Raw genomic sequence first — 21,372 nt, forward strand, 5'->3', positions numbered from 1 at the left:
ACGGTGCGGTGTCCTGATTGGCTACTTCCACGCTTCTTGTTTTCCATTTGTTGTTACTGGTAGCTGGTCGCTGATTGGTGGCTTTCCGGCTACTTGATCACGCCCACCCACCCATCGCTTCGCCACTGACTGGGCTGGCCAGATTCGTCGTGGAAGTTGGCGGCGGCGGCCATTCATTCTTCTGCGGTCCACGGAAGACGTGGAACAAAAAAGAGCAGAAGACTGCACACTCGAAGGAAAGGGAAAGCTCGCCCGAATCTTATCTCACACCTAAAAAGAGAGGAAAAGAACCAGCCACTTTGACGAAGGGAGTCTTCCATCGCCTGGGAGTTTTCAAACGCTTGCTTCAGCATCTCTCTGCCCCACGTAAGTTCTGAAATAAGATTTCGCCTACAAAAACTACACCCAACACACTTTCATACATGTCTCTCGTTGTCCTAAGTTTCCTTTTCGAAGCGAGATACCGGGCTGACAGACTTTTTTTTCAGTTTGAAGCTCTTCTGATGTGGCGTATCCATCTCTTAATTTTTGTTGTCTGCTATAAGTATAATATCCGACGTAGTTTTTTTCTTAAACGCGTGTTAAGCTCAATTGAATCAACGAACAAGCTTAATTTTGGTCAACAAATATTCCATTAATTTGACTGGATTCAACGTTGATTTGTGCTGAATCTGCCAAAAGTACTATGACGTCAACACATTGGGAAAAATAATGCTTTTATTTTGACATGGAGTGTCAAATCTATCTATCTATCTATATTTATATCTATCTATATTTATATCTATCTATATTTATATCTATCTATATTTATATCTATCTATCGATCTATCTATATTTATATCTATCTATCTATATTTATATCTATCTATCTATATTTATATCTATCTATCTATATTTATATCTATCTATCTATATCTATATTTATATCTATCTATCTCTATCTATCTCTATCTATTGTGTGTGTGTGTATATATATGTATATATATATATATATATATATATATATATATATATATATATATATATATATATATATATATATATATATATATATATATATATATATATATATATATATATATAAATCTGTCATCATGCCCCTTTTGACAGTCTGGCGACCAATCCAGGGTACCCCTCCTCAACTGAATCGATACACCCACCCAGCGACTGGAGCGTAACTGCAACTGAAAGTAGAGTCGGGTTCATGCAAACAAAGTCGCGCCCTTTGCAAATAGCGTCATTTCAATGTGTCATTAACCCCGGCCGGCTAATTCCTCCCTCCCGCCCGCCTGTGATTTGTCGTCAGGGGCGTTGGCAGTCAGTGGACGGACGGCGTCTAAGGTTGCTACTCTTCTTTTGTGACTCCGGGTGAAAGTGTTGTCAGCCACGACAAAGCGCTTTGGTGTTGGGTGTCGGGCGGTAAAGCGAAAAACACGTCCATGCCGACAATTGCTCATTGACATATGTGGATTCTGCAATTTAGGGGTGTGAAGTTTTGGGGTGGGGTCTATCGGCATTGTGACAATGCTTGTGGCTTGTGGCGTCCCTCATGGTACCGTGTTAGGGCCCCTTTCAAAAGCACTAAAGAAACCCAGGGTTCATTCATCCTGTCCCTGCGGAACTCCGCACTCCTTCTTTGAAGCCACAAAAAAAAAAGTGCCGCGCTGTCTTTCTTGGCAGACGAAGGGTGCAGATGCTACGTTACGACACACTTTGAAAGCACGGAAAAGCTGAGCGTCCTGTCGTCACGCGTGCATTTGGACCCAAATTAGAGTGTACAGTACGGCGGAAAAGGACAACCTCCCCGCACGTGGGCCACATGGCGGGCCTTTCATGCGTGCTCTTCAGAAGTTGTCCACGCTTTGGTCTTCACTCCTAAATCCCTCTTAGAGGCTTTGGGGGCATTTTTGAGGAGATAGAAATGGCAAAAATAAACACGCATTTTCTTCGATGAGGTTCCGCTTTTGTAATGTCTCTTCATATATTTTCAGCTGTAAAAGCTCGGCAGATTTCCAAATACGTTTGTCTGGAAGTACATCCTATTGTTTGTTATATTCCGACCATTCTCTGGTCACATGAAGCTATTTTTTCCCCCTCATAAAATGACGTGTCAATGCTTTTGTCAATTTTGTTTTGATTTCTTTTCAGCGTGGCCTTAATACCGCTTTATATGAAACAGCTGTTTTTTTTCCTTCCAGTCTCGTGTTACTTCGGACCCGTTTGCATCGTCCGTCCATCGGCGCGTTTGCGACTTTGCGTGATGTTCGACAAACTTCCAAATGAAGAAGAAAAAAAACCACAACAGGTCAGGTCGGTGTGAAATATGACAGAGTTCAGCAGGCGCTTCAACGTTCCCACGTGGCTTTCCGTCCTACTTGCGCTGCCAAACAGCTGATTTTGGAATCGACAAAGCGGCGTGAAACTTATTGCCGGAGCGGTCATGCACTCTTGATTAGATTAGGCGCCTCTTTGTTGGGGGTTGCGGTGGGGGTCGGACCAGAACCTCCCGCAGGCCCTGGAGCTTACCGGGTGGGGTCCTGGGCCAAAACAAAGCACTCCCCCTAAAAGAAAGGAAGGAGTGAATGACTTGTGGGGGAAGGGTGAAGTGGCTTTTTGTGGGGAGTTTGCAGGGGAGTGGTGTTTATCCGTTGGGGGGGGCGAGCAGACGGCTGCCGCGCTGACGTCATCATCAGCTCCATCATCACCGCCGAAATCATCTCGATCAAAGAGGGAAAGCCTCGCAGCTGTGCAGGCTGGCGCCGAGTACATTTGTGGCTTAAGATATCATTTTAGATTATTATTATTTTTGTTTGTAACCATGTTTGTATCTGAAATCATTTTTTCCCATTCAAATGAATGGAGACGCTGTTAATCCGTCCCCCCGACAGTTGTTATGACACGTTAAGAACAATAGCACGCTATAAAATGTTTTTCTAAATAGTTTGTGCGACACTTTTCAAACAGAATGATTCAACTCCATCGTCTGTCTGGCCTTTTTTTAGTACGCAAGAGGTCGGCGTGACCATGTAGACTGTGTGTGTTGTAAAAATTAATTTGGAGTCGTGTTCACATCGCGCAAGACTGGCTAATAGTCTGAGCAGCTGCGGTTTGATTTGTAGTGTGACGACTCTCCAGGTGATTCCCAGACTGACTCGGGATAATGTTACGTGACCCGCGGGACCTCACGCACAAAGCTAACGTCAAATACCAGCAAAGGGTTTTCATGAATTGTCTGACACTAGAATCCAATCCAAATTAGAGCAATTTATTTCACAAGGAACTGATCCGACTGAAAGTGAGCAGTGAGTTGACCCGAAAACAAGATCCAAGAGACCAACATTTGAGATAAAAAGTCAGCACAAGGCTTTTAGTTCCACAATTAACTGCAGCGTTCCGGGGTCAGACATCTGTGATCCATCTCCTGGGGGCAGGCGTCTGGAGCGAACCCCCCCTCACTCCTCTTTTAGAAAATACCCCCCCTCCGTCCGCCAGCTTCCCGCTAGTCGTCTCAAATCGTTCAATCTGACTCCTGCTCTTTTATTTTTTTACATTGAATGGATTCTTGTTCCAGCATAAGGCTTTGCCTTGTTTCCACAACACCCCTAAAACCACAATAGGGGCATCGCTAAAGTTGTTAGCACCCCAAATACTCTGCCGGAATATTGCGACAGCAAAAAAAAGATTGTTAAACTGAAGGATATTCCAACATACGTGGAAACACCAACATGGAACATGTGCTTAAAAAAATCCAGAACTATCAAAATTACAATTGCTCCAACTCGGCGGTGGTCTCGAAGACCTCCACTTCAAGTCTGAAGGAAGCCACACCTGTTTTCATATGAGAAGAAGCCCGAGCAAAGTTCACTCAGTGCATTGTGTTCGTCATCATTCTTTGCCCATGATCTATATTCCCTCGCTCATTCATTCTCCGCCATGTTTTTTTTGTTTGTTTGTTTGAAGAATAACAATTATAAATCAGCTTTCCCAAATCGACGGCCATCTGTTGCACGTCCCACTTCATCACTGTACCATGATGTCATGTTGGGGGGGCGCTCTGCACATGACCAACACACACACACGGAGGAAATTGGCTCGTTGCATTGAATTAGCGGCCCAGTGTGTAATCAGTGTCAGCCCCGGGGAGCAGAACTCTTCTTTTTTTTTTTTTTTTTTTTTTTTAACCTTTGCAGCTTTAAGCGTTTATGAAGGTTAGCATGGAGGTTAGCCGCGTGATGTTGCGCCATTAAGGAAAAAGAAAACTCATTTTTCATTTGCAGATGATGTTTCCAACCCTCAAAACTGCTGGCTTGTATTTTTAGGACGAATTTGATGACGGCCGTCAAAGAGGGAACTCTTAATAATCAGAGCACAAGGTCAGATCTCGACCAAAGCTAAGTTAGCACCGCGTGGCTCCTAATTGAAAAGCCTGGGCTACCCCAAAGAGCGCCTGAATAGATTCTTTTGTGGCGGTGCTGGCTGCTGTGAGCATACCTATAGGTGTCCCCCCCCCCCCCAGGCCCGCATAATTGCCTCCCCCAGCTGTGGAAGCGCTCAGCGTCCAGCAAGGCTAGCTGCAAGCTAATTGCCTCACTTGGAAAGGCTATACTGAAACCCGATTCCCAGTGGCCGATTGATTGTCTGTTTTATTGTGGTCGTCAGGCCTCGTGATCCCGCCCACGCCGCTGTAGGAATTGCATCTTGTTCCAAGCTTACTGCAAATGTGTACTTTTTGTCCTCGTGACGATGTAATGGTCTCCGTTGGAGCGGTGCTGATGGTTTCCCGCTCTGCCGGTGAACTGCTGGTGAACCGAGGTCTGGCTCGTGTAAACGGACGGCGGAGCCATTAGTTAATTATCTCCACCCTGATTTATGCGTGTCACGACTTGGAGAGGAGCCAAGCGGCCTGAAGGAGGAAGACATTCCCGAGTGGATGACCTCGTTTACCGGCCGGCGACCATCATGTGATGGAAAAGCCTCTTGTAACGTTTTGAATACAAACATTTGTCGAACCTTGAATTGTTTTGTAACCAGTCCCGCCTTGTTTCTGTCAACAGTCGACTCATCGTTCTCGTCATCCCAAGGCGCCAGAGTCCACCCGGAGGTTCCACGTGAGTGGTGGGTGTCCCGCCCCTTTGCGTTTTCAGTTTTCACTTTGGGTTGAGGTTTCCATGCCAGGCGTCGAGACTAAAAACAAACCGGGCTTCCTGCTTCGCCTCGCTTTTGATATTCTGGGCCTCTCACGAGCAGAACTACAAAGCCGTTGCCATTCCTGTCTTTGTTCCCTGCCGGTGGAGGGCACCATCACTCATCTTGAAATCATCACAACTGGTCCAGATGCCAAGCGGTCCCCTTTGTGCTCCACACGGTCCGCTCACGTTATATATCGGAGCGAGCCGTCATCTTCCGCCGACTTTGGAAATTGCTGAAGGAAGTCGGGGGTGCCTGAGGGAGGCCGTCGGGGGGGGATGTATGTTTTTCCAATACGGGGGAAAACAATGGCGTGGACCAGAGACCACCTGTGAAGGTCATTTTGAAAGTGGAAAGCACCCCTGCCATAACAAACAAGGTGCTCATTTGTCACGTCCAAAATAGTCGCTGTTGATGTCAGCCGCCTGCTTCCTGTTATCTCTTCCTTGTTTTCCGTGGTCAAGTTCAAAATTAATGCTGCGGCACCGTTTTTTTTTGACTCTACTTTAAACATCTTTTGACTCGGCGCCATTCCCAAAGCTGTTGGGATAAAGCCGCTTGAGAATTTGCGGGAATCTCAGCAGGTCGGAGCCCGCGGGGAAGTCGGGATTAAAGCCCGCTCATCCCCGGCGCAAAAAGACGGTGGGAACAATGCTTCCCGATATCCCACAAAATACCTTCCGCCCGAGCGTAGTCCGGTTACCCATTTCCTTCGGCTGGCTTTTTTTCGATTCCCGCTGCGGTTTTGGGGGTTCAGGTGGGGCTGGAAATGGTTAAACATAATGGCCGCAGTGTCGAGCCCGAGGCCCCCCCCCCTCGCGCTCTTGAGTGCTAAGAGTGAGAAACAGAGAGTTACTCGAGGCCCCTCGGGGCTCCCCGACCCGTCAGCAAGCCGAGGAAAGAGGTGTGAAGAATGTAACCCCCAATTTAGCTCCGTTTCACTTAGCTTCCTCTTTTAGCGCCATCGTGCTTTTCGTCTCGACCGAGCGTTGGCCACCCGTGTGAAAATCTTTCCCACTGTACTGCTAACTTCAAGTTAGCCTGATTTGGCTAACAACAATAGCATTTCCATCACGGTTGAAAGCACTTTTTTTTTTCCTGCACAGTTTGTAGTCAAAGGACCCCTGGGAGAGGTTTTCATGTTTCTGCAATTGTGACTCCACCGCAACCTCAAATGGACCCTCCCCCCGGAGGTGTCGGTGCCCCCGGCGGCCCACGCAGGTGCGCCGCCTGTTTACCGCAACTATTATTTTCTTCCACTCTTTCCCACGTTGGTTTCCTCTGGACGTCACTGTTGGGATTTCCTTACCTTCAACACATCCGTGTGTGTGTGTTTATGCTGATGCCCCCCCCCCCCCCCCAAAAGAATCGTGAGTGCTAAAAGTTCTCCACCATGGCCAACTGCAACCTCAGCTATGTACTCCCAGACAATGTAAAGCTGGAACTCCATATTCTTTCCACTGTCTGTGCATTTTCCAAATACTTTTCCCTGCTGGAGTCGCTCAGGGAAATGTTTTAGGGCCACTTATTTTCTGTCAACTTTAACTACTCCATCTCCTTGTCTCCTGTGTGTGTCCCAATACTTTTTCCTCAGGTATATGAAGGTCCACTTGTTTTTTTAATTTTTGGGTCAGACCTTGTAACGTGAGCGTAATGCAACCAAAAAACATTTTGGGGTCACTTCCTGTCAGGCTTTCATCCCTCTAATGTATGCATTATTTCTACCTCTAAGTAAGTACAGATGGACGTAAACATGCAGCGCGTCGTTTTTCTTCTTCTTTTTTTTTTTTTTTTATCCTGCAATTGTTTGCATGTTCCACATCTGCCTCCACGTGCTCTTCATGGCGTCCAGATGGTCGTGACGCCGAGCTTCTCCGGTTGCAGACAACATCCACCCAACATGGGTCAGGTCGTTTTTTACGGGCCGGAGATCTAAAACGCAACCGTCAGCTATCGGATACTTTGCCCCCGGCGCGTTTGTTTTGGTTCTTTTGAGCCGTCGCCCGGTAACCTGCATCTCGCAGCGGGCTTTTATGTGGCCGTTATGTGATTTTATTTTTTTTCTTCCACTGGAAAACTCTCGACGGGTTCCTTGCAGTGCCAAATGTTCCCTCCTCCATCTGTATCTCCCATCTTTTTTTTTTTTTCCCTTTCTCTTTCCACGCGTTTGCTCCTCAGCGGCCATCTCTTTCCACACGAGTCGACCTGGCGCTAGTGATGTAATAAGCGTGCAAACAATAACACTTAAAAGATGCATATGTGTCCGCCAAGGACAAAAAAATTTGACATGGTCTCGGTAGATTTGTCTCCCAGCAAGAAATAGAAGAGCTGCCAACAAGTCGTCTTCCGGCTTGCTAAATATTTACAGTTCAAATTCTTTGAGATTCTCTTTTGTTTTGTCTGTTTGACTGTAAACTGGAAGCGACAAACGGCCTCATCCTCCCACTGACACTTCTAATGGCGCGTCTTATTTTCTTCCAGTGGCATGGCCGACTCCCGGGAATGTTTATCTGCTGTAAAATTTAACGGTGGAACTTCCAAGGCCAAAAGCTAGTGGAAAAACTTTCGTTTTGGAACCGTGCAAGAAAGACGTATGGACTTAATGGTGCCGCTAGCGTCGCGTTAGCGTGGCCGCGGAATCAACTCGAGATACTTTTATTGATATCAAGCACCACGTGAAATCATTAACGGAAATCCAATAACTTAGAAGTCAAACTGTAGCGGTAGTCGCTAAAATTCAACCCAGTCGAGTCATTACTTTGGTTAAGCCGGTCGTAAATCAAGTCAGCGGGTCGTAACTAATATGCACGTCGGCCACTCGGCGAGTCCTAAAATCGGCGACTTAAGTCTCCGACCGGAGTTCGACAAAGTCGGCTGTCGAGACAAACAGGTGCTTAATGCGAGTCAGCGTTTTGTTTTGTATCAGGTCCTCCTCGTCGGCCTCCTTCCTAACATGTGGAACTCATTTGCGCTTCCTGTGTCGACGGACACAAAGGTCAGCGGGACGGCGGATGAAACGTCCGCATGTCCGGACGGGCTCCTTGACATCCGGGTCTTATCTGACCATGCCTGGAGGGAGCTTTGCCACGCGGTGAGCTCATCAGCTTTGAGCGCTCCCACATGACGGGATGTTGCTCTTGGCCCATTGGAGAGAGCTGACGAAAAAGCCCAGCGAGACAAAAGAGGGGAGATCCAGCTCCGTTTGTTATTTTAACCCAGATTCGCTGCACGAGAGTGACCACCATGTGGACCCTCTCACCAAGTGACCTCTCTTTCCTGGCGGATCAGCCAATCAGAGCAGACGTGTGGGAGGGAGGGGTGAGTGCGGAACGGCTCGGGGTGACCTAGACACTTGGAGTGTCGTGAAGAACCGGACCGCGAACCTCCACGGAGACGGGTCGGAGCCTTGTTTCTTTTTTTTCTCCTGATTTGCCGGACGCTGTAGCTGATGTAATCCGCCCTCGATATTCCCGATCAAAACATGGCTCCAGATGTGCTGAGGTGTTCGGAAAGATTGGCTCGGTGACTGGTGGAAAAGCTGACTCCGCCGTCCCGCTCTTATTACACCAGCAATATTCCCTTTCGCTGGTGACAAAGCGTTCAAAATCTACACGCGACCCACTAAGCCCATTGTTAGCTTGTAACATCCAATCTATTTTGGTGGGATTCCACTTCTTTATCATTCATGTCGGTCATGTTGTCAAGTCTACAAAGAAACACTGGAGTTCCTGTCCGCTTTAGCGTGCAAAGAAGAGATAAGAGACGAGGAAAAAAAAAAAAAAGCTGGCCCTGAGGCTCTCCATTAAGCAGCTGACCTGGGGTCAGCCGGCGCCTGATAGCGTAACGGCTGCTCGGGTGTCACGTGACGGGACTGCCGATAAGCTTCCCCGACGTACAACGGCCTCATTGAAATGAACACAAAGATCGGATAGAAAAAGTCTGCCTCGCCTAAGATAAAGATGCTTCAGCTTCCTCAAATAAACCGATAGATGCCCTGCCCCAATTAGTCGTCATAAGACCTACTATCACAATTTAAAACAGTTCCCAGGGGTGTAAAGAACATAGTTTCAGAAAAATACCCCAAGGATAAAAAATATATATATACCGTAATTTTCGGACTATAAGTCGCACCGGAGTATAAGTCGCACCAGCCATAAAATGCCCAAAAAAGTGAAAAAAAAACATATACAAGTCGCCCCCCCACCCAAACTATGAAAAAAAAACACGACTTATAGTCCGAAAATTACGGTAAATATCAAACACTTTACGCACGCAGTTCTTTGTCTTGTTGAAATTAGCCTGTGCCTCCTGCTCCATGCCGTTGTGCAGTCTTTGACATGATCCCCGCTTTTCCAGGAAGGCGTTGAAAAACGATGACCTCAGTAGTCAATCCCGTCAGCGCTCGCCTCGCCGCAACGCCTTTGAGAGTTTGCAGCACCCCGAGAGCGCCTTTGATGAGACTTTTCGTTTGACACGGGGACCCAAGACAAATGCGTTCAAGCCTTCTTTCTTTTCGTGAGGGTCAAACATTTGTTGGCCATTCACGGAAGCCTAATTCCTCCCTGCCACAAAACACGTGAGGCGGCGCCGATAATTGGACGCAGCTGCACGGATGAGACGCCAGGTCGCGGCAGGACATTTAACCTTTGAACCCTCGGCAGCGGTTTCACGTTGGCCAGGCGTGCCGCTTTGGGTTTGTTTGAAGACGAGCCAGAATGCTCATCAAGGATCGGTCGGTGGTTCGTTTACATTACATCATGATAAAAAAGAAAAGTCTTGAAGACATCAAAATTGTGAGTGGAAATGTCTCGGCCCTTATCAGCTCAAGCTAGCCCGTCAGCAGTTAGTTTTTTTTTTTTTTTGGTTGGTCACTAACAGGAAAGGGTTCTCAGATCCTGGCTGTTCTGTCGCCATGGCGAGTGTTTGTTTGTTTACATCTTGTGGCACTTTTACGGCCGCGACGGGCCAGCTGGAGGGCGGAATGGTGGCGTCATCCAAAAAGCGAAACCGTCATAAAGTAGGTCAACCAAAAAGTGATTCACCTCTCGCTCTTTTACTATCTGGCAGGTGTGACCTGGCTACCGGAGGTTGGACGCCACCTTAAAACGATGTAGAGGCGGGAAGCGCTGCCAAACTGCCAGGAGGCGGCCAGCCAATCAAACGGCGCTCACAAGTTAACACCAAGCAGCAAGGTGACCTGGAAAATAAAAAGAGTTCTTCCACTCATAAAAAGGCCTGAAGAGGACCGAAAAAGGAGAGGCAAGGACTCAACAGGAGTTAAGTGGCCACAACATGGACCAGACAAATTAAAAGGACTCCAGCGTACCAGTGAGACTGACGGAAGGAAGGAAAAGACTCATAAAAGGGACGAGAAGAAGAACTGAATGAGGAGAACGATAGAAACAAGGAATTAAATGGAAGACTAAACCCAAAGACTTAAACAAGGAGTGAAAGGGCTCGAAGAAGGCGAGGAAGGACTTAGAGAAGGACTTGAAGGACTTTTAAGGGGTCAGAGAGGAACTGAAAAGAGCTAGAAGAACCTGAAGGACTAAAACACAAATTGGAAGGACTTAAAGAAGGACTTAAAGAACCACTAAAGCAAGAACTGGACCCAGAAGCAGACTGGACTGAAGAGGACCTAATACCAGGACTTGTGGAATTCCTAAAACAAGAACTTTTAGAAGAACTTGAAATCCACAAAAGCCGGGAAGGATTCGCAGAAGAGCTGAGGCTTTGGCGTCGACCATGTGCCACGTGATCGTGACGTGTCGCTCCATGCTGTGGACGCTGCTGAGCATCGTGGCGGCCTTCAGCGAGCTCATCGCTTTCATGAGCAGCGACTGGTTGGTGGGCTTCCCACGCACGCCCGAGCGCCACCACCACGGCTCCTCCTCCTCCTCGTCGTCTTCGGCCGGCGAGGCCTACCGCCCCACGCTGGGCATCTACGGGCGCTGCGTGAAGCTGCCGCACCTCCAGCGCGGCGGCGTCCTGTGCGGCCCGTACGCCGTCCACTTCGGGGAGATCGCCAGCGGGTTCTGGCAGGCCACGTCCATCTTCCTGGCGGCCGGCATCCTGCTGCTGTGCGCCGTGGCCTTCATCTCCGTCTTCACCATGTGCTTCCAGAGCATCATGAAGAAGAGCATCTTCAACGTCTGCGGACTGCTGCAAGGCATCGCCGGTGAGACAATCGGCCATATCGAGTATTTAAAAAAAAAAAACGTGCTTCCTAAGGTTTCGAGAAATGGGAGACAAAATAGTTCATCTCATGATGAGGTCCTTCTCCTTTTTGCGAATTAATTTTGTGTGTGCGTGCTGGCCCATTCAAGGCATCCCTTGAATTCGTCAGCGTGGCCGGCCGTCAGATGTAGCGCAGCAACATGTGGAAAGAATTTATGACCTACTTTTCATTTCCTTCTCACCACACCACGCCTTCCACACAAAGAGAAACAAAGCCATAGAAAGGCGCACAATGACACGCATGCAGTATAAGAAGTCTACACCCCCCCCTGTACAAACGGCAGCTTTTTGCGGTATGAGAAAAATGTCAAAACTTTATCCGCCATTCATCTGATCTTTAATTCATTTGAATTCAAATTTGGTTTTGCATGAGTGCATAGACGTGACGAATTGGGATATGGTTCTTTATTTAGCTCAAGCCCCCAATTAACATGTGCCCCCCGCCCCCAATTAACATGTGCCTCCCGCCCCCTTTTGCCAGGCCTGTTCCTGATCCTGGGCCTGATGCTGTACCCCGCCGGCTGGGGCTCGGAGAAGGCCCGCCTGTACTGTGGCGTGGAGGCGTCGCCGTACCGCCTGGGCCTGTGCTCCATGGGCTGGGCCTTCTACACGGCCGCCGGCGGCACGGCGCTCACCTTCCTGTGCGCCGTCTTCTCAGCGCAGGCCGAGATCGCCACGTCCAGCGACAAAGTGCAGGAGGAGATTGAGGAGGGGAAGAGCCTTATCTGCCTCCTCTGAACGCCGCCCACGCCAAAGACTCGGTCGACCGCGCTGTAAATAAGTGTACATATGCTCGCATCCTTCTTTCAGGGGTTAAGCCACTCCAACTAATAAAAAAAATCCACTCTGTGTGGAATGATCCACATTGCAACGTATTTGTGTGTGTGTATCACACGTGTCCGTGCATTTGCGTAAAGTTTTGCGTGAACGTGCCCACACAACTGTCAAAGATGGTAGAATGGCGCCCTCAAGTGTAACATGCCTGCTAGTGCACTCTGGCTTCTGAAGAGCTGTCTTCTATGGAGGGTGCCCTCTGCTGGGGACTTTTGATACTGCACCCAACTCCATCTTTTCGGACAGTATGTGGGGGACGTCTTTCTTCTGACCACAACTTTTGAACCCGATGGCCTCGACACTCCACCATCGGCAACCCCCCCATTTTCGGGACCCTGAACACGCTGAACGACCTTGCGTGGCTCTACAAAGCCCACACCCATAATGAACGTCAAACAAACAGCGAGGGATGAGTTTGTTATTTTTGATGTTATAAAGTGTTTAAAATAATTGACAAAACGTCACGACGCATCATTGAACCTGCCAAATGAATTGCTTTACAGAAAAAAGTAGAACGGGGAAAAATGCGATGATAATAGTCAGTGTGGGCGGAGTTCACCTCACATTAAGCCACGCCTCCAACTGTACTTTGCAGCCAAAGCGACACGCTCCGTCGGCAGACACGTCGACGTGTGACGTCACTGGCTTTCCCACGTGCAGATGTTTATGCTCCTCGTGCTGGTCGAGACGTCAAGAGGGAGAGAACAAAAGCGAGACTAATGGCACACGTCTCCTTAACTAAACATATTTACTCATTTAATCGATAATACAAAAGAATACAACGTCGATCAAAAAGACATAGGAGCCGTGCTTTGTTGTCTTAAGCCACTTGTTGAACGTAGAGCGGAAATGTACTATTTTCCTTGTGGTCCCTGATCGCATCAGGCCCGACGGATTTTGCGCGCGCTCGCCATGGAAAAAAATAATACCGACTGGATAACATTGCTAGTTCCTTGACTAAGTCTACTACATGTGCTAACCAGGTATATTTGTAGTACCTTTCTAACTACGTACTAATTTCTAGCACTTCTAGTAGGTCGACTGTTTGTGATCGCTACATGTACAATTTTCTCGATGGTTCTTCAACGCAGCAGCCCTCCCCCGGATTTGGCGTGCACGCGCTCGGCTTGTAAACACAAGCTCACACGTGACTGTGTTGGAGCTGAGCTGAGCTGATTCGTCGACGTCGTCGTCACGGAACGGACACAACAAAAGAAAACGAACGAGAAAAGGTTCGAAAGAAGACAGTGGACCGAGCCGTCCAGAACCCGAGCTGGCCGGGGGGGGGTGTCATGACAGTCGACGTGCTTTGTTCGGGCCTGCCTTCGTTCCGGGCCGCCGTTAGCTCGCGTGTCCGGGGGACGGAGCCGAGAGCCTTTGTTTCGGCCGCTCGTCTCGTGCTAATCGGCTTGCTAGCTTGTTACAAATTGTACTTTTCCAGCTAGTTAGCATTAGCACGTAGCATCGACAGCCTAGTACCACTCTCCCCCTTTGAAGCAAACATTCGTGATCACCGTCCGCCCGTTGTCAAGCTTCGGCTTCGATGTCCTTCGCCATGGAGGACAACTTGGAATCCGGCTGGGTGTCCGTCCGGCCCAAAGCCTTCGACGAGAAAGAACGGCACAAATTCGCTTTCATCGTGGCCTGGAACGACATCGAGGGAAAGTTTGCCATAACCTGCCACAACCGGACGGTACAGAAGCGGACCAGCTTCCTCGACCCGCTCCTCGACTGGTGCCCCTACGAGGACGACAAGCAACCCGGGATGATGTCGACAAAAGACGGAAGTTGTTCGGCGAAAGTTTCTCCGAAGGGAAAAGTTGACAGTTGGGACTTGGTGTCGCCCAAGGTCACCGACATGGAGTTCGTGGACCCCGCGGGGGCGCCGCTGTCCCCCGCGGAGGACGGCCGTCAAGACTTCAGCTGGGCCGGCCTCTTCTCCTTCCAGGACCTCCGGGCGGTTCACCTCCAGCTGTGCGCGGTCAACGCCGAGCTGGGGCCCTGCCTGCCGGCATTCCCGGAGGAGCCGTCCGGCGTGTGGTCGGTGCTTTTCGGCGCCTCGGCCGCTTCATCGGAGCGGGAGACGGAGGCGCTGTGCTACCAGCTACAGGTGTATCTGAGCCACGCTCTGGATACCTGCGGCTGGAAGATCTTCTCGCAGGTGCTGTTCACCGACAGCGACGACACCGAGGAGTACTACGAGAGTCTGAGCGAGCTGAAGAGGAAAGGCTACGAAGACGGGCTGGACAGAGCCAAGAGGCGCTTGCAAGAGGTCAGGCAACGGGTTTAACGTGATACACATCATCTGCATGCTTTATTTCCATTTATGATCAACTCTAGTTCCTTAACTGATGTGCTACGAAGTCTTTGCTCCATGGCTGACTATGTCTGTTATTGTACCACCTCGTCCAACCAGACTGGCAGCGAATCATGACGTTTATCCGACAGTTTTTTTGAGGATGTGGCAGAGATGCAGACTTTTTCCAATTGTTCCAAAATCCCCTCCCCTTCCTTTATCCCACCGCCGCAAACGCCGTCACCTCCCATCTGCCGCCGTACTTCCCCACGCCTGTAACCCGATCCGGTCCCCCGGGGGCCCGCACATCGAGCCCTCGTGTTAGCAAGGACAAAAGACAACAATCGGCGCTCGAGTTACAGCAGCTGTCGACCTCCTCCCAGGATGCGACACGTCACATGACGCGCGGCACATGCGGGCGACGCAAAACAAACGACTCCTTTTTGGAGAATCGTGACGCTGTTCCTGGAAAGAGTTCCTACAGAAGAAATTTGTTGTCCTCTCATGGGAGCAGCTCGGGTCAAAACATCTGAGACGTTTTATTTTGGTGGGAAAAAGTCGTAAGGAACAGTACCGCTTTTGTGACTCCATAGATCATCTTGTTGATTTCAATCAAAGGATATTGAAAATATAAAAGATTAATTTCCTTTTGTCGTTGAAACCTGTCCGTCGACACAAGCGCCTGCCAAAATATCGAAAATATTTGCTAAAAGAAGCACAATGTTACTTGCACTTGTTCATGACATCATCGACAGGATGAGGTATTTTCCATCCACCCTTTCCATTCACCAATATTTGGAGCAGCGTGCCGCTAAACATCGGCCTCGATAAAGAATCTCAGCGCCGCCGCTCCAAATCTCCGACGTGTTTGTGTTGGCGGTGATCGCCGCGTGACACCCGGCGAGCCGTGATTGTCAAATATTAACCACGGAGCGGACCAGATGACTCGATGAGCCCGACGTTGCGCGTGTGGTTGGCGAGTCTGTCTCGGAAATAACAAAAGTTTGGGTGGCGGCTTTGAATGTTGTTGTTTTTTCTCAGAAGGAAGTGGCGCCGGAACTTAGAATGTCACAGACTGACATCATTTTTTTTTGCCATGCGACTAAAGAGACTGGAAGAACCACAGAAAAGCTATTGTGATAATTCTGCCTAGCAACAAGTAGCAAATCTGCCAATGTTGTCTTATGTCTAAGTTTATTTTTTCTTTTTTTTTTCTTCAACCAAAACTTGGCAAGCAGGGCGTGTTGTTTCCATAGGGTAAAAAAAAAAGTGCTCGAGGCAGACTGAGCAGCAGCTCCGGTTCTGAGCAAACTGGTAGAGTGGGTCGTTGATGACCGGTTTCACGCTGCTGAGGCGGCAAAAACGCCGTCCTGTAATTACACGCAGAGCCGTTGCTGCTGAATTCAGCACGTGAGAAACTCCTTGGAAGCCCGGAACATGCTTCTTAGGTTTAGTCAAATTGTTTGTTTTGATTCGGACTCTTTATGAGCCCGGTGATTGACTGGCGACCAATCCGAGGTGTATGCTCAAAGCTAGCTGCTAAATGCTAACTAGCTTCTGTGACAAACCATGTTTGATTATAGCGTGACGTCCAAACCAGTTGTCGGACGGCGATGCTTGCTTTTGACACCAAGGGACAAGTCTCCCGCCTGTCCAGCACACACACGGGGAGTGTGGTTGTCATGGAGACGGTGCAGGGCTGTAAACAGTAGGAGCAGTGTTACCTCGCCTGAATGGTCCTCTGTGTGAGACCCTGACCCGGCCGGCCTGCTGCCCATAAAAGCGCCTCTCTTCCATCTTTATAATACATGGAGTTTTTTTCAAAAACATCTATATTATTTATGATGATGACTATGACATGCACAAACTGTCTGAATTTGAAAAATCGCTGCCATCCCAACCATAAATCCAAGCTTTGCTAATCTGGGATTAAAGGGAATCTGTGGCCGGAGCTTTTAGCGCAGCTCGACAGCGTAGTCGTCGGGTCCGCCGGATTCCTCACCGGAAGTCCACAACGGGAGTACGGTGCACCATTGATGGTCAGGCGATATGTTTCACTGGCATAAAAGCACTCAGCCCACAGTAACATAGCGTATCAATTTTAATATTTGATTCAAAACATCGCAACTGTTGAACATCTGTGTGCTTGTGTGACGCGGCCGGCAGGTTCTGGACAAGCACCGGGCCCTGGACAGCATGGTGGAGCTGCTGCAGGTCTACGGCGAGGAGGACGAGGCGTACGGCCAGATGCTGGAGGCCGCCACGCAGCTCTACCACTACCTGCTGCAGCCTTTCCGCGACATGAGGGAGCTGGCCATGCTCCGACGGCAGCAGATTAAGGTGACGCGCGCGCGCACGCAACTCCATCTGTTTTCGGGCTTAGTAGCGGCTGCGACTAACTAGTTTGCCCCGGAGCAAGCCCCCGAAGCCAAATACTCGCATCTGTATCTTGTGTGTCATTGTTAAAATTCAATTCTTGATTAGGGCTGACAAAACAGCGCAACTTGTTTGGCGTCCATTCTGCGCTTTCTCCTGCTTATCTCGGTGGGCGGAGTCAACGACGCCAAAATAAACGTCCTCACGCGCCAGATAAGAAAGACTCCATGTTTCCTAGCGTGCGACACGCCTTGGGTTTCGTCGCTAGCCGTCGTGAAGACGAATTGCATGGCCGTAAACGTGGAGGCGTTAAATTTAGCGGCGCTAGCTCGTTTGTCTCGCTTGCTAACGGGAAACGCTAGCATGCGAAGACAGCGGATACTATTATTACAATGGTACATTTTAAATAGTAGAGCAAAACTTGTTTTGAAAAATGTCAATCTCTTTTTGTAGGTAATCTAAATCGGTTTTTTTTTTTTTTTTTAAACCAGAGATTTGATTTGAAGGCCATATCACAGCGACAGTACACAGAGACGTCTTTGTGTTCTGGTTCTTTCGAAGTTGTACACGTTTCTGGTCAATGATGTAATCTCTCTGAGTATTCCTCCCGGTTTGTTCCTAACTTTGCCCTGCTTTGCTGCCTCACGTGCACACACACACACACTTGCTGGCCGTGGTACAGACTGTACACACACATCTGCTTTACATTTAGGCCCTGGCTGGGAGTTCGTCTGTGGACATTTTCTTCCTTGAACGCACACCAGGCCAATGTGGTTCAGGGCGTTTAAGCATTTATTTTTTATCCTTGCTTTCCATGTAGGCCAGCAAGTGTTGTCTTTCTCCTCCACCTTTGCCATAGCGGGCCAACTCATGAAGTAAAACTATCAACTGGTTCTGTTGTAAAAATATCATGAAATAATCCGTTCCCTCACATTTGGCGCCATCTGTTGGTCGCCGTCCGCATTACACCCGCCTGACTTCTTAATCCTCGCCGCTCAGATCTCGCTGGAGACGGAGCGCTTGGGTCCTCGCCGGGTGGAAGGCCTGAGGAGGGAGGACGAGGAGTGGCAGAAGAAGGCGAACGTCGCCGTCCTCGCCATCCAGGACCTGACTGTCAAGTATTTCGAAACCACCAATCGAGCGCTGAAAGGTAAACGGGCGCATCGAACGCCGCCACGGCGTAGCGCACACAAAACGTCTCTGGCGTTTCAGCGCTGTACGAGCGTATGCGCGCCGACCAGAGGAGGCTCGGCAAGTCGGCGTGGGCGGCGGCGGTGGAGCGCATGGAGCGGCTGCAGTACTCGGTCTCCAAAGAAACGCTGCAGCTCATGCGGGCCAAGGAGGTCTGCCTCGAACAGAAGAAGCACGGACTCAAGGAGGAGGTAGGGTGGAGTGTGTGTAGTATGTCACGATCAACATTTGTGATCTCATCACCTTTTCTCGGCCAGATGCGAAGCCTGCAGGGCGGCGAGGACGCCATGCTGCACCTGGACCAGCTGGAGGCGCTGTACTACGAACTCCAGCTGCAGTTGTACGACATCCAGGCCGAGGTGCTGCGCTGCGAAGAGCTGCTGCTCACCGCGCAGCTGCAGAGCCTGCGCAGACAGATCACAGGTCAGACCCATCACCCGGCCGGCCGGTCGGCGCCAGTGTCCACGCTGAAGGTTTTTCCTCAAATAAGACGCTTTTTATTTTGCCTGCAGAGAGGCAGGACGAGGTGGTGTACTACGATGCCTTCGAGAGCCCCGACGCCATGAAGGGGGCGGAAGACCCGGTCGAACCGCCCCCTCTGCCGCCCCTTCGTGACGACGAAGAACTGCGGACCCTGCGCCAGAGGACTCGGCAGCTGGAGGCCCGCAGGGGACGCATCACCACCAAGAAGGTCTACCTCAAAAACAAGAAGGTGAGTTTTGGATCCGCAAAAGGGCTTCCAAGTTGTCCCTTTCTCATTTGGCTCCTCTCGTGACAGGAAATCTGCATCTCCAATCACAAGCAGAAAATGGAAGCACGTCAGGGCGTCCTCACCTCACAGGTATTGTCTCGCAGCCGCCCAACATCCCCGAGGAACTTTCAGCCCGACTTGACGGTCGTTGCTGCTCGCTTCCGCAGGTGCGGGAAACGGAGGAAGAGGAAGCCGAGCGGAATGCGCAAGTGAGTCTGGAGAGGCAGAGAACTCTGGACCGACTTCGCTGCCACAATCAGGTAAAGAGTCTCCATCGGCACCCTTGATGATTCCTGATGTTCTCGTGTCAACTAATTCCTGCTCTCCTGCAACTCAGCGTTATCCAGGTCACGTGACACTGAAGTCCAGTCGTCTGAGGCTGCTTCAGACGCAGCGGCGAGCGAGTCAGCCTCCTTGCACGCAGGCGGCCGGCGTCCAGACCGACCGCGTGGCCTCGGACCTGCCGGAGCTCTCGGTGCCTCCTCTTGAGGACGCCTGCGAGTCCTTACCCGCCATCCACCTGGACGACCCGGAGTCGTGTCCTCCGTTCCTCTCCCTGCCGACGGCCGTTCTCACCCTGGGCGGAGGTCCTCCGCCGCCGCCCCCTCCTCCCCCTCCGCCTCCGCCGCCATCGGTAGCCGTTGAGCCGCGTCCGGCGTTGCTGCGCGAGTCCAAGCCCGCCTCGCTGCCGCTGGGTCCGATCTCGCCGCGCTTCTTCGACAGCAGCCAGCTGCTGACGGCCAGGAAGAAACTGAAGAAGACGTCGGCTGAGGACGCCACGCAATGGAGGAGAGGTCAGAGACAAAAATGGGAAAGGTCAAGTTGTTTAGTTCGATTAATTATTAAAATGAATAACAAATTTCATTTCTTTCCATGGTTGTTTTGTTGTATCCGCCCGCTGTGCTCAGCGAGCTCCCCGATGGACGAGGTTCTGGCGTCCCTGAAGCGCGGCAGCTTCCACCTGCGGAAAGCCGAACTGCGCGTCCTGGCCCCCGACCCGGACGACGACGGCGAGAACATCCTGGCGCAGATCCGGCAGGGCGTCCGTCTCCGGCAGGTGCGCGCCCCGGCGGAGCGGCCGCGCCGCGCCGATCGCTTTGCGCACTCGGCCGACGCCCTGACGCGAAGCATCCACGAGGCTCTGCGCAGAATCAAGGAGGCGTCGCCCGAATCCGAATCGGAGGACGAGGGCCTCCCTTGCACCGACTGGGAGAATTAGAACACCCGGTTGGCTGTGACGTTGAGTGCAATTTGAAGAAGAAGAAGAAGAAATTGGATCTGAAGTGGGTTTTGTACAAGTGGACTACTACACGCGTTTGGTCACCTGTGTACTTTGATGTTTACTGTCGTACTGTACTTTCCTTGAAGGAGGTCCACATGAAAATGCACATCAAGTATTCCCAAGTTTTTTTTAAACATTTTTTTTTTACTTCACCATCTTATAGAATGAACTTTAAGATGTTTTGTAATGATTCTAGCTTGTGTTGTGTGTGACAGTTTAAAATAACGGGATTCACTTGTCAGCGATTTTAAAGCAACGGAAGTACATTCCGGAGCTTTTTTAAAAAAAAATAATATCTATTTAAAGCAAGAATTTTATGCAAATTCCACAGGTCCTTTCAATCAGCCTTTTAAAGTAGAAATATGCAAATTTTGACGAGATATTTTGGAAATTAGAAATTTGTTGAATTTTATCGGCCCTTTAAACGAACGACACTGCTCCCTAAGATCCTTTTGGTGCCGATTCTGATGTTTAGGTTTGTTTTTTTCATTGATTTTTTTTTTGTACTCTACATTTTCCTTTTCGAGGTGTGTCCTTTATATATCACGTGTGTTGTGCGTGTGCGATTCGATTGGTTATTAACATCCGTCCCATCACGTATGAAATGTGTCGAGCGTACGCGTGTAGCAACATGCTAGCATCCGCGGGAAAAGTTGAGCCGAGGGCTAGCTTAGCGTTAGCATCAAAGTGTTAACATACATTTTGAGGGGAGTTTAGTGGTACAACATCACATTGCTAAGAAATAAATGGAGTTAGTTCAGCATCACAGCACAAACCGAAATATTTGGAGGGAGTTAGCGCAGCATTAGCATCACAACGCTAACCACCGAAAGACAAACGGTGAGTATAACTTCACAATCCTTTTCCCGAAAGCCGCTAACGTGTCGCTACATGTTTACATTTTTTTTTTTGTATGTAAATTTTGAGGATTAAGTCTGCGTTTGTGATGGTTATTTTGAAGTTTGACAGTTTGTACTCGGACCTCGCAGCAAACGTGCAATAATAAGCCACGTGTCATCGTACACGTTCAAAATATATATACTGCATGCCTAATGTGTATTCAAGTATTTATTGATGCTTTAAATTTAAAAAATATTTGCATATTTGTTTTTTTAATGCTCTGGCATTTCTTGTTACTTTTTTCTTTAAAAATAAACGACCCCCAAAAGTTGAGTTACAGTTGAGTAATTTATGATTGAGGATTTTTTTTTCAATGGA

The 21,372-nt window shown here is 49.4% G+C and overlaps 2 protein-coding genes across 6 annotated transcripts; both read left to right on the top strand.

Moving 5' to 3' along the window:
• Nucleotides 1–129: 129 nt before the first annotated feature.
• Nucleotides 130–12,289, top strand: lhfpl2a (LHFPL tetraspan subfamily member 2a). Of its 5 annotated transcripts, none has more exons than XM_061293104.1 (4): nt 130–366; nt 5,055–5,115; nt 10,255–11,365; nt 11,906–12,289. In XM_061293104.1, exons 3-4 carry the CDS (start codon nt 10,933–10,935, stop codon nt 12,160–12,162), a joined length of 690 nt encoding a protein of 229 aa, XP_061149088.1. In that variant the 5' UTR covers nt 130–366; nt 5,055–5,115; nt 10,255–10,932; the 3' UTR covers nt 12,163–12,289. The 5 variants fall into 5 exon arrangements, with proteins under 5 accessions (XP_061149088.1, XP_061149090.1, XP_061149089.1 ...); XM_061293106.1 differs by having other exon boundaries at nt 5,055–5,108; XM_061293105.1 differs by lacking the exon at nt 5,055–5,115.
• Nucleotides 12,290–12,936: 647 nt separating this feature from the next.
• Nucleotides 12,937–21,327, top strand: jmy (junction mediating and regulatory protein, p53 cofactor). The gene is made up of 10 exons (XM_061292976.1): nt 12,937–14,530; nt 16,721–16,894; nt 17,930–18,080; nt 18,143–18,312; nt 18,379–18,544; nt 18,634–18,833; nt 18,900–18,962; nt 19,040–19,132; nt 19,210–19,666; nt 19,781–21,327. Exons 1-10 carry the CDS (start codon nt 13,802–13,804, stop codon nt 20,089–20,091), a joined length of 2,514 nt encoding a protein of 837 aa, XP_061148960.1. The 5' UTR covers nt 12,937–13,801; the 3' UTR covers nt 20,092–21,327.
• The last annotated feature ends 45 nt before the right edge of the window (nt 21,328–21,372 follow it).

The sequence above is a fragment of the Syngnathus typhle genome, linkage group LG12 (assembly GCF_033458585.1).
Source record: "Syngnathus typhle isolate RoL2023-S1 ecotype Sweden linkage group LG12, RoL_Styp_1.0, whole genome shotgun sequence".
Classification (NCBI taxonomy): domain Eukaryota; kingdom Metazoa; phylum Chordata; class Actinopteri; order Syngnathiformes; family Syngnathidae; genus Syngnathus; species Syngnathus typhle.

What these genes read in the sequence shown, in the direction of transcription:
- lhfpl2a (XM_061293104.1), top strand. Translation starts at nt 10,933, where the DNA reads ATGTGCCACGTGATCGTGACGTGTCGCTCCATGCTGTGGACGCTGCTG. An exon ending in ACTGCTGCAAGGCATCGCCG is followed by an intron (nt 11,366 to 11,905) that starts GTGAGACAATCG and finishes CCCTTTTGCCAG; the next exon opens with GCCTGTTCCTGATCCTGGGC.
- jmy (XM_061292976.1), top strand. Translation starts at nt 13,802, where the DNA reads ATGTCCTTCGCCATGGAGGACAACTTGGAATCCGGCTGGGTGTCCGTC. An exon ending in AGCACGGACTCAAGGAGGAG is followed by an intron (nt 18,313 to 18,378) that starts GTAGGGTGGAGT and finishes TTTCTCGGCCAG; the next exon opens with ATGCGAAGCCTGCAGGGCGG. An exon ending in CCTGCGCAGACAGATCACAG is followed by an intron (nt 18,545 to 18,633) that starts GTCAGACCCATC and finishes TTTTGCCTGCAG; the next exon opens with AGAGGCAGGACGAGGTGGTG.